Source organism: Urocampus carinirostris, chromosome 18 (assembly GCF_059441175.1).
Source record: "Urocampus carinirostris isolate Australia breed hairy pipefish chromosome 18, RoL_Ucar_1.0, whole genome shotgun sequence".
Classification (NCBI taxonomy): Eukaryota; Metazoa; Chordata; class Actinopteri; order Syngnathiformes; family Syngnathidae; genus Urocampus; species Urocampus carinirostris.
Window position 1 is genome coordinate 1169249 of NC_142366.1, and position 12792 is coordinate 1182040.

At 38.8% G+C, this 12792-nt stretch overlaps 1 protein-coding gene across 2 annotated transcripts in view; it reads left to right on the forward strand.

Annotated features, from left to right (window-relative positions):
- The window catches only part of cdh7a (cadherin 7a), a 101154-nt gene that overhangs the window by 16325 nt on the left and 72037 nt on the right, over positions 1–12792 (forward strand). Inside the window, exons 2-4 of one of the 2 annotated variants that reach the window (XM_088321960.1) lie at positions 5690–5800; positions 5883–6021; positions 6118–6352. In XM_088321960.1, coding sequence (XP_088178086.1) covers positions 6020–6021; positions 6118–6352 — 237 coding nt within the window. In that variant the 5' untranslated portion in view covers positions 5690–5800; positions 5883–6019. The remainder of the gene's footprint in view (positions 1–5689; positions 5801–5882; positions 6022–6117; positions 6353–12792) is intronic. The other variant, XM_088321959.1, reaches the window with a different exon arrangement.

Sequence of the window (12792 nt, forward strand, 5' to 3'; positions counted from 1 at the left end):
CATGTAGTAGTATTTAAAAGTATTTATGTAGTAGAATTTGTATTATCGTAATACTTTGCCATTACATTTCTTCTTCCTTTGTGATTAACTGCAAGTGAATGGCTGAATTAAAATAAATTAAACCCGAGAGGTTTAACTCGGACCCAAGTGTGGAACAACTTATTTGATTATTTTGCTTACCTCTGTGCTCAGCATCTTCTCTCTATAATATTATATGTGTATGAATTCTGTGGTATTTCTTTCTTCTTCTAAAGCAAAACAATATATTTTGTCCATGTTTATCAGCATTTGATTAAGTATTCATCCTTGCAATAATTTTCTTTTATTTTTGTAGCTTTTCAATAAAAGTACTGTTATAAATGGTAAAAAGTCTGCATTTATACAGTGCTTTTCAAGTCAATGAAGACCTCCAAAAGCACTCTACAATGTGTTGTGTTTCATTCTTACCCATTCACTTTAAATCAGCTAGATTTAAAATGAAATAATCTGCACTTATATAGCGCTTTTCAAGTCAAGACTTCCCAAAGCGCTTTACAGTGTGCTTCACATTTCCCAATAACGGCCGTGCGTGCAGCCATGTAATGCGCTAGCCTGCTTATTGGGGGCATTAGGGGTTCAGTGTCTTACCCAAGGACACTTCGACATGTAACACGGAGGAGTTCGAACTGCGAATTCGAACTGCGATCTCTTGATCCCAAGACGAGCACTCTCCCTCCTGAGCTAATGCTGCCCCACAGTTCAATTTTGAAAAAGTTCAGTTATTTGTCCCAATCTATGGTAATACGGTTAGTCTCACTCAATTTTCAATATTTTTTTAATTTAATTAACTTTCCCCTTTACATTTATTTTTCTTTCTTGTATGCTTTTTGTCTCTCTTTTCCAATTAAATCTACTATTTTAGCTTCACCTATTTAATGTGAAAATGAAGTTTTTTAATCTGCAACAAGTTATCTTACTCATTTGTATTCCAATCGATACATTTTCATTCCATATTTTTTTGAGAAAAAAGTATCAACGATTTTTCAATGTTTTTGCATGAAAAAGCCTTTATCCTAAATTAATCTATTCCAATTCACTCAATTAGATTTTTCCTAGTTTTCCCAGTCCTTAATTTTCCAATTTTAAACTGAAAACAGGAATATTTTATCTTTTTCGGTATTATTCTGGCATTATCTTGATTTAATGCATCTAAAATCACTCACTCATATTTTTCCTAAACTTCTCACTCTTTCATTTATCGATTTTCGATTAAAAAACAAAAAAATCAATTTCTCTTTACACATCATTTTTTTTAAACGATCTTCGCCAATTTTAAAAGTGATTTGCACCTCTTAGGAGTACATTGTTTTTTTCCAAACACAAATGACATAAAACATGTAAGACAATGGAAGAAAAAGATTTATAGGAAAGTTGAGAAACAATTCACAGGGCAACAATTAAGACATACACAGGGCCCAGACAAACTAATTTATAATTAATTTGGTTTGAATTGAAACATGCACACTCTTCTTTTTACTGAAGCCACGTAGTTTATTTTAATCGGTTTTATCTTTACACAATTTCCACAGGGGACTCCGCCATCCACGGAATTTTACTGTTTTTCAGAGGGTCCGCCGCCCTTAGTAGAACTGAACTAATTTATTTAAATCAGGGGACTCTACTCCATCCCCTGATCTTGGAACCAAGATGACGGTCGCTCATGTTTAACCAGAGAACGCTAGAGCTTCTTGGGGCGTCATGGCAACCCTGAAAGGCCACGTAAATGGCAGGAGGTCGTGCCCGACAAGACGTGGGGACCTGCATGCACGCGGGGCAAACATGTCCTCGACCGCTGCGCCCTATTATAATCGTGCCTAGCACAGCACTAGGACTAGAGTGCTGGCATGCATGCCGGGATCTCGAAAAGAAAATCATGGCTCCTTAAACCATTTCATTGAAAAATGAATAATCTTGTACCTGTTGTGTTACAAGTAAATTTTTGGCTGCATTATTCAAAATCTAAATACGACACAAGGGTCACATACAAGTCTTAGATTTTCAAATTGAACGGCGAGCCTTATCGTGCTATACAGGTTACTTATACAAGTTACTTATACAAGCCTTTAACATACTTATATACACCTAAAACATACTTATATAAACCTTAAACATACTTATGTAAACCTTAAACATACATTCCATACAAAATATATAAATTATAAATTCAACTTACTATAACGATTGCCCGGAACTTAACTCGTTCGTAAGCAAGGCAGCGTCTGTGATGTACTTTACAGTTTTCACCATATGAAAAAAAGAATTAAAGCTTCAGTTACATGTCTACCGTGGCCATGTTCCATCTTTGGTGGTTTAGCTTGGTGAACAGTCCCACATAACTGTTCAGAAATGTGTATTTTTGGGCCTGTGAGTGGACTCTGTCTTCATGCAAGTTATTCCGTACTTACAAAACGTTTGATTTACCCGACCCGGACACCCGATCCCGTTTAAACTGTTGGCATAATTTAAAAATTAAAGTACCTCTAATTTTTGTATTCGTACTTTCTTGGGTGAACGGATAATATTTACCTATAGGATTTTCAGGGCCTTTCGTCTCACTCACTAGCGCTCCTATCATCATTGTTGTTTTATTTTAAAGTGGCTTCTTCTTAAAATTATTCTAATTTTATATTAAAAATGCATTGTACCTGAATGCTATAGCCAGCTTTGTCCGAAGAATGGTGTCCTCTGGATCAATGGCTGAGTCCATATGAAGAAAGTTCTTTAAAAATGAAGAAAGCGCGGTCAGGTGTTCTTTTGTTCTGAAGCGTGGTTGAAACGCTAGACTGCGAACTCGTTTCTCAATCTCCAGCCATCTCGCCAGAAAATACACCATCCCAGGTTTTGGCACCAGAATGTCGGAGTCTATACAGATATAAACCAATTGCTGACCAAAAGAATTCAGGTAGAGGCAGGAAAAATAGGGTTTTTACTACTGCGCATGTAGGAGGTCGACCCGGCAGCCTTCTTGTTTGGCTAGCCGGATCTCTCTGGCTACATCTGGTTCCAGTAGGCGTATTTATTGAAAAGTCACGCATGCACAGTAAATGAATGGATTCACGCATGCGTGTTACATTACAAACAATGGAAATACATTAAAAACATAGATCTTTCAAACGTGACTATGTTTGTGTGTGTGATGATTACTTATATATAAAAAATAGAAAAACAGGTTAATTTCATAGCATAGGAGTCTGCGAAATAGACAACTAAAAGTAGCTTACTTTACAATATTTTTTTCAAACGTGTTTATTTATGTAGTTTAACATGTTATATATTTTTTTCACTTTATACTTCCTTTTTTTCTTAACTTCTTTATACAACATAATAATTCGTAATATAATGCATCAAAACAAGTGAGCCGTTTGAGAGCCGGCTCTCTTTATTGAGTTGAGCCAATAAAGCCGGTTCTCTAAAAAGAGACCAACTTCCTTTTACTACATCAAACCGCTCGCTTTGTTTGCAACGAAAAAAACGATACTGAGATAGAGGCTTCCGCGGCGAACTCGTTTGACTTGATTGGTTTGCCGTTTCGTGACACCGGTGTATACCGGATGGTACCCATAATTAACAAATTTGCCTTTTTCCGTACAGATTTTCTTGTACGTCGTACACGTCTTGCATAATAAACGTATTTTGTACGGCAAAACCGTACAGGTTGACAGGTATACTGCACTCTAGTGTAGCGGATGTGCAATTACACTTTATTCTGGGAAAGTTCAAATAAAATAAAAAGTTCCCTGAAGTCCAATGCACCCGCGCCCCCCTTGACAGAGGCTTGCATTTCCCAAAAGGGCCCGCCCCACTTTTTGAGGCTGCCGTACAGTGTAGAAGATTCTCAGGTTACACAATAAAAACATAGTTAAAAAGGATGAAAAGACAGGTGGAGACATAAATAAAATGAAAGAGATAAATATAAAAACAAAATTTGCCCGAAAGCACACCCAAAGAAAATGTAGCACTCAGATTTTCTGTATTCATGGTGGGAGACAAAGAAAGACCGACATTACGCTGATGAGCCACTTATTGGAAAGCTTTAACTCTTGGGATTCAAGATTTAGTGACGGTTTTAAAAAATAATCTATCTATCTATCTATCTATCTATCTATCTATCTATCTATCTATCTATCTATCTATCTATCTATCTATCTATCTATCTATCTATCTATCTATCTATCTATCTATCTATCTATCTATCTATCTATCTATCTATTTATCTATCTATCTATCTATCTATCTATCTATCTATCTATCTATCTATCTATCTATCTATCTATCTATCTATCTATCTATCTATCTATCTATCTATCTATCTATCTATCTATCTATCTATCTATCTATCTATCTATCTATCTATCTATCTATCTATCTATCTATTTACCTATCTATCTATCTATCTATCTATCTACCTTGGTCATATTCCTCAAGAGGGGTGACAGACAGCAAGACAAACACACACAATAACAAAGAAAATAAAAGGGGAAAAAATGTCACAAGAGTCCACTAGATCCAACCGTGTTTAATATTTACTCCAAAACACACTATAATGTCGACAGATAGAAAAAAAAATCTACCTAAAAGCATTCCTGATTTGTTTGATGATCCTTGTTTGGCCCAAAAACTCCCCTTTAAAAATCAATAGACTCGTTTATATACGGCCTGCAGCATTAGACATGGTCTCTGTAGTGTTGGATGTGGCAAGTGCTGCAAAAATAAAAATGTTTCATCCGTCCAATTACACGGTTGCTAGACGTAAAAATGACATTTCTAACAATCTTTAAGAACAGATAGTAGATAAACTTCAAAACAAATGTTTTGCTTTACAAGTGTGAGAAGTGCATTGTTGTTTGCAGTGATGGTGCAAAGAAAATGGCAAGGACGGAAAAAGGATTTTGGACTCTCATTGGGAAGTCCTCACTCAATGTTGAGTGGATTCTCTGAGTCATATGCACTGGTATTTTGTATTTTTGAATTTCAGATGCAAATAAAATAGTTGCAGTTACAGTTAATAAAGCTTTTCTTTGTTGTAATTTGGCCTATCTATCTACCTTGGTAGATGGACAGTAATTTGGCCTACATTCTCTTATTCTCTTTAAAGTTAGTTAGTACACATTGCAATGCAGGGTTGTACATAGGGCAATTATATAGATAAAGTACAGTGGTACCTCTACTTACGAATTTCAATCGTTCTGGGAGTATCTTTGTGACCTGAATCACTTGTAAAAAGGGACATAATTTGAATGTAAATGCGCGAATCCGTTCCAAGCCCCGCAAAATTAGGATTAAAAAAAAAAAAAAAACATTCAAAAGCATCCGAACATGATACAAATACATTTGCCGCATGATAAACATAAAACAGGGGTCAAATAATGTAAAAAAATAGAACAAAGGAAATAACAAAAATATGAATTTACCTTTTAACTGGGCTCTTTGTTTACTGGTCTTTAGCAGTGGTTTTGCCTTGGACTTTTTGAAAAAATGATCCGATGACGTTTGCTTTAGCCGTCTTTCGACAGTCCGTTGCTCGATACAGACGTCATCATAATGAGCAATAGCCTGACCTGTCAAAATATTTTCCTGGGTGATTTTTTTCCACAAAGTCCGAGACCTTATGGAATGTTGCCAAAATGTCTTCAATTCACCCGGTTGCCAGGTGTTTACAGAGCGGGAAGGGAACACAAAGAGCATGTCGGGATTCAAGCATACGCAGTGTGTTGCCGGGGAGAACTCTTTCTTCTTCCTAGGAGGGACATGACAGAAAATAGTTGAGTAGCACTGGGTTCACTTGGCACTGCAGTCCCCCCATGATGTCTCCTGACATTTTTGTGTGTGTGTTTCTGTTTTAGATAGTGCTGATTTGAGAAGAAACTGCAACAAGGCGCTCCCCTGAGCAGAAGTAACGAACATAATTTTTGCTCTCTGACCTCAAAGGAGAATGTGAAGCCGGACTGCTCCCCGGTTACGCTAACCCGCTCGCTTGGAAATGTGTGTATAAGAATCTGCAGGGAGTTTGACATTTGAGTCACTTCTTTTCCTACTTGCCCCTTTTTGTGTGATTCTTTTTGCCCCTCATGGGAGCAGGATGGCGGCCCGAAGCATGTCACGCTCCAACCTGGCTCTCCTGGCTCTCCTCGGCCTCCTGCTCCCCATGCAACAGGGATACTGCTCTGGATGGGAGGGCAGCGCCGACGGATCCGGGTCCGAGTCTCGGCGCCCAGGTGCAGCCCCCAGGGGTCGAAACAGGCGCAGCTGGGTATGGAACCAGTTCTTTGTGCTGGAGGAGTTTATGGGAAATGAGCCGCTCTACGTGGGAAAGGTGAGTGAGCCCTCAAACATTTTGAGCTAGCCTTATACAAATACGCAATGTTTGACACCTCAAAACCTCAAATTGGCCAGAAATTTTAATGTGTGCCTTATAAACGGATACGTGGATAGAAATGGAAAATGTACACAGTATTTATCCGTGTGCAAAACTACACGGGGTCTTACAATGATTGATCAATTGAAAAACATAGCTGATCATAATCGCAAAACATTCTTTGCAACTGGAATCAAACCAAGATCGCTGTGGTGAAAGTGCCGAAACCTAACTTCTAGACCATGGGTGTCAAACGAATTTTAGCTAGGGGGCCACATTGTCGGTTAAAAAAAAAAAAAACTCTCACAGTGCCGGACTAGTAGATTAAGCAAAGAACGAGGGGGAAAGGATAAAGAGAAAGAAAGAATGAAAAGGAGAAAAAAATAAAGACTGAAAGAAAATAACACAAAAAGAGAGAACTCAGACAGAGAGAAAACAAAGAAAGAAAAAGAAAGGAGACGAGAGAGAAAGAGAGATTGAAGGGAAAAAAAAATGTCCCTTGGTGTGAATGAGCGAGCGAATTGTCTGTCCCTGTGTGCCGTGCAACTGGCTGGCAACCAGTTCAGGGCTTTTCCTGCCCACTGCCCAAGGATTGCTTGGATGGGCTCCAGCACCCCCGTGACCCTACTGAGGGTAAAGCGGTGCAGATTATGGATGGATGGAATGGATATATATATATATATATATATATATATATATATATATATATATATATATATATATATAAAAATATGTACATGTCACAGCCCATTGGTCCCCGCCGTGTGGCGCCAGGTTCTGTCACGGTTGCCACAGCACCCAATTGGCCCCGCCCATGGATACCAGCTAAAACGCATTGACAGATTGCTGCCTGACTACTTAAACGCTGTCTTGTGAGTCTCCTGGTGTCAGAGTGTCTGCAAAACTCCTTCTGAACTCTGTTGTGATTTGTCAAGCCTGTGAATCCCCATTTTTGCGCGCGTTTTTTGCTTTTGTTTTGCCAAGCCCTGTGAATCTCCGTTTATTGCCCTGTTTTTTGCTCCTGTTTTGTTCTCACCCCAACCTGTTTGATTTCAATCCACTTCCGCGACAACGATCCCCAGATCGAGTGTGCACTCATTTCTCTTCTTCCCAATAAACTGTAAGTAACGTTGTGCGATTGGGTTCAGTTTCCTGTTGTAGTTCGTGACAATATGTATATATATATATATATATATATATATATATATATATATATATATATATATATATATATATATATATATATATATATATATATATATATATATATATATATATATATATGGAGAGAGAGAGAGAGAGAGAGAGAGAGAGAGAGCAAAAGAGGGAGGAGGAGAGAGTCAAAAATAGAAAGAGTAAGAGAGAAAGGAGAAAGGGTAAGAGAGATATAGAGATACTGTCCAACTGCCAGTCCTAGCCTCAGGCTGCTCTAGCGTCCGAGGAAAGGATTGCTCTATCTCTGTCGTCAGGAGATACTAAGAAAATATTTAGTTTGACTAGGCCGTCACGTGACGGGGCTTGCAAAACATTTTCTTCAAATTATGAAACCGATTTTTACGACGGGTCCTTGTGATGGCTGATTATGTTTATGGGAGTCGCCATAAATATCTTTACCGACCTGAGCCGCTCAGTAGTCTAGCGGCAGCCAGATGCTGATGACGCCTGTACCGCTATTTTACGCCTGGCGAACCTTATGTAACGTTTCCACCCACTAATATTTTTCCAAGAAATTGATGAGCCTGATTCTTTGGGTTGTTTTTTTTTTGTTTCAAAAACATGACATTCTTTTCAACAGACTTACAGAGTTATTTTGGATAAAACTCAAGCTTTGATTCATGACAAGAATGCCGATAAACATAAGAAAGGCATCATGACACTTTTTTTTCTTGTTTTCTCAACTTCATAAGTTGCTAACATCATGTACAGCAGGGTTTCCAACATGTTGCCCGCAAGAACGAGTTCTGAAAATAGCCCACCAATGATTAAAATATTTTTTTAGTGGTCTACTGAGTCTCCCTACTTCCAATAATTAACCTAGTAATAACATAATAACGACATGGTTGTAGCAAGATAAGTTCTTACTACACTAATCCAAACTGTGGGCCTGCCCACTGTAAATGGCCAACTAGCTCACAATATAATTTACAATTTCAACTAGCTAGTTTAATTTCCAACATTGTGCTTCCGAGCACCACCATGTCCCCCTAAGGACAGCTCAAGTCCCCGGAGACCTATTCTGAAAATTGCCCACCAGTTCTTCGTCATTGTGAAATTCTTGTCAAATATTTTTTAGCAGTTGATTGAGTCCATTTAACTCTGCTTCCACATTAACCTAGTAATAACATAGTAACAAGATCGTAATTGTTATTTTGAAATGGATATCAAAGTGGGAGCCCTTTGCGCTGTAACAAAAAGTAGCTCGCCACATGAAAATGGTTGGCTACCAGGAGAACATGTGGTGAATAACCCCTCCCTTTGAAATGGTTTTAAACAAAGACGTCCAACACAGAGACCTTGATGATTTTACTATAAACCGGAAACAAAGGGAAAAAAATGGTGCAAAAAAATGTATATTTCATTTTAACTTGAACTTTGCTGACCTAAAGTTATGCGTTCTTTTTCTGTAAGGCAAATTTTGTGGAACAGGAAAAGCCTGTTTTCAGGGAAACTATAACCGACCTGTTGACACGCTGACGCTTTTCGTGCCCCGCGCTTAAATATTTGATACTAAATATGTTACATGCTCATGCCCGTACCCAAAAATGCTAACTTGCCTCATTACAATAATTGGTTTCTCACGCGCAAACACATGAAGAATTTGCATTTTTTTTTACTTTTGTGGCAGGATTTTGAAGCCCGCCAGACAAAGTGCCAAAAGCGGTTTTGAGTTTTAATATCATTAGACTAAGTGGAGCTGCTTGCATGCAATGCCCTCCCCCAACCTCTGAACTTGCCATGTAAACTAAAAGTTCCTTGGGGAGCCTCGTTTTATTGTGATCCATATTGGGTCAGTATTCCAACGTTCTCCTTTACACATGATATTGCCATCAACAGTTTCAATTGCTGTGCCATCAACCCCTTTTTCTTTTTACTCTGTTTTGGATTAAAATGGAGCTTGGAGGCTAATCTTGATTTATCAGTTTTTTCGGAGAGGTGTTAAGCTGCTACAGAAATTGTCTATCACACACACATGGAGAGCATATGTCATCCATCTTCGAGCGTTCCTCAAAATCTTCACATGCTCTTGAGTCCGCCGTTCTCACCTAAAAGTCTGCCCTGTTCTGACATGAGAGGACTTTTGGGGGATGACGTGACATGTGGCCCAGCCAAAAAAGGCCCTTGACGCCAAACTTTTATAGCTGGAGATGGTGGCATTTTTCTACGGGCTTCTTTTTCCTGGACTGATTAACCACGGCGGAGGCGGTTGGATCGGCGGCGACGCTTCGGACTGCGTCCGGACAAGTGTGCTGAAGCTAGCATATGAAGCTAGATCCAGCCCGAGCCCAACCAATTCAGATGGTTTGCAGGACTGAGCCCAAAACAAACCCCAAATATTATATTTATCTGTGTATACTCGGATAGAGAAAACGACGACTTCACATCAATGACAGACTTTTTTAAAAGTTGGTGGGAAAATTAGAAGGCCATCTGTCATTTTGACGGCTTCAAAATTGGAGCATAACCCACAGTAACAGTACGTCCTTAAGAATGTAGCGCGGCACTTAAAGAGAGAGGGAGAGTTAGGTCTATCACTTTACATCTCTGAATGAAACACACAATAAGAAACACGCTAATGAGGAGATGTTTCAATTCCAGGCCTTATGCTCATCTGCCCAAAATTTCACCAACTCCTCTTTTTATTCACAGAATTGTTTGGGGTCGTTGGGGGAAGGAACAAAGAGAATGCAGCTTTACTCCACAGGCAAATGGCCCCTCATAACTGCAATCATTGAGGGTAAAACTGTACTGATTTCATCATGGTGTTCCTTCCACACCATGGCCCCTACTAGTCAAGTCATGTTTTTGTGAAATTAAATGAAATGATCTGCATTTATATAGCGCTTTTCAAGTCAATGAATTTCCAAAGCGCTTTACAGTGTGCTTTACATTTCCCAATAGCGGCCTTGTATTGCAGCCATGTAAGACGCTAACCTGCTTACTCAGGGTATTAGGGGTTCAGTGTCTTACCCAAGGACACTTTGACATGTAACACGGACAAGCCGGGATTCGAACTAGGATCCCTTGATCCCAAGACGAGCGCTCTGCCTCCTGAGCTACTGACGTTCTTAACCACAAGAAGTCTCAAAGGACTGTACAGACTACAGATTTTTATTACACCATCCTATGATCTAAAACCTAGAGGGTAAGAAAAAAGCAGAGTTGACTTCGACTTTTAGTCTGATTTCAAAACTTACCTGCAATTGAAAGCTTAAAAGCTGGAAAGAATCAAAGATACAGTAAATCTACCCTTCTGCTTCAGTGGTTTCCTATTAGCGGATGACAAGTGATGTCTTGGACATTATGGCTACAGTATGCTTAATAAAATAACAAACTTTAAGGGACAATATTTTTACACATAACCTTTAAAAAATAAACCAGCATGAGATGGGCTTAGCCTGACCCAACGGTAATGATTTTATGCTCGACTCGGGCTAAGTCTGGGCTAAAGATCTTACCTATATTGAATGAGTGCAAACAACCGGTTTCCTATTCCCATTTGAGCGTCACGCTGGAGCAGACGTTTTTCAAGTTGTCAGGGGGGATCTTGATTGAGGTGTTTAATTAATACAATAACGATACGCATTGCTATTTTTGGCTGTTCTTATCTATGATCTATGATCTTTTTATGTCAATGGACTGCTATAAACTGACATGAATTCTGTCATTCTTCTTCAACAATGCACTCACAGCTTCAATACGTCACACTTTTTTACAAACACAGAGAGGGCTCTATTATTATTGTGTAAAAACGGATTTCAATACAGACGACAGAAAAAAAAGAAAGCAGAAAAATGAGCCAGATTTGGACTCATTTTAATGATATCAATGGCTCTGAAGCAGAGTGCATTCAATCATTTAATCTTAGAGAGTGTTTATCTTTTTTTCTTTTTTTACTTATTTTAATGCATACGTTTTGCGTGGCGTGTGTCCAAAATTATTAAAATATAATAGTAAATATGTTTTTGCTTTTTTTTCTTCTTTTTTTTTTTTTTTGCATGTTATTGTTTATTTATGGCACTGAAATGTTAATTTTTGTCATTTATATTTTATTGTTTTGGATTTTCAGGGATTTTGTGTTGTATTTCGACTTAAAATATTTTTAGTGTGTGAAACGCTAAATTATTTTACAATTTTCGATCTGTGAATATTTTAATTTCTATTCCATGTGTTTTTCAGAGGTTACTTGCAAAACATTAAATTACAAATTACTAAATAGTTTGGTGCATACTGTTTTATCATTATTGATCGTATATGATTAAAACAACACAACATATGAGGAGCCATTTGGCAGCTGAAAGAACCCGTTTTCTAACTAGAGCTGTCCTCTTAGGTGCGACCAGTAGGGGGAGTTGAGGCTTCACAAGACAACTATAATGACAAGCCACCAGAGCAGGCATGCCAGAGTCATTTTTACGCACTTTTTAAAAAATCTTTTTTCATTTGTTGGGCGGGCTATTGAGCCAGACTGCCAAGAAACATGGCTGTGGCAACAATTACAAGCATTTTCAAGCACTTCACCCAAAATTCAAGCATTTTCCTGACATTGGAAAGCAAACATTAAACTGTTCAAGGATTTCAAGCACCCACACCAACCCTGTAAATAGCATCTTCATGCGTTGAGACAAAGGCAGAAATAATGAGGCGAGGCGACATTGGCGGCAATCTAATGGATGGCGGTCAGGTTGCGAACAGCAGGCAGCCGGTCCTGGCCCCGGTTTTGTGGTCACATGAGCATGTTTACCATCTTTTATTCGGCTTCTTTTTTTGGAGACAATAGCGCTCAACCGCAAGACGGATGGAGAGGCGTTGCTTCGCAAAGAACACTCGCCAATTTGGAATTTTGGGCAAGAGTGGCACAAATTGGACAGCCGGGCAAGAAGAGTTGGAGACTCCGTTAGGTGGGGTCAAGGCAGGGAGCAAAAAGAAGCGAGACGAACAAGCAAGCAAGCCAGGCAGGCAGGCAGAAGAAAAGAGAATGGCTATCGCTCAGCAAATTCTTTTTATATGGACCAGTGATGCTCGACTAGATCATGCCCTGATAGGCCTGGTCTTAGATATCATAAAGTGTCAGTATCGGGTGACGGTGTTTGAAATTGCTAAACTTGGTAGAAACGCAAAGAAGTGAGAAATTTGCATAATGTTTTATAATTGAGAATGTCCCTCTAATCAAAATAATT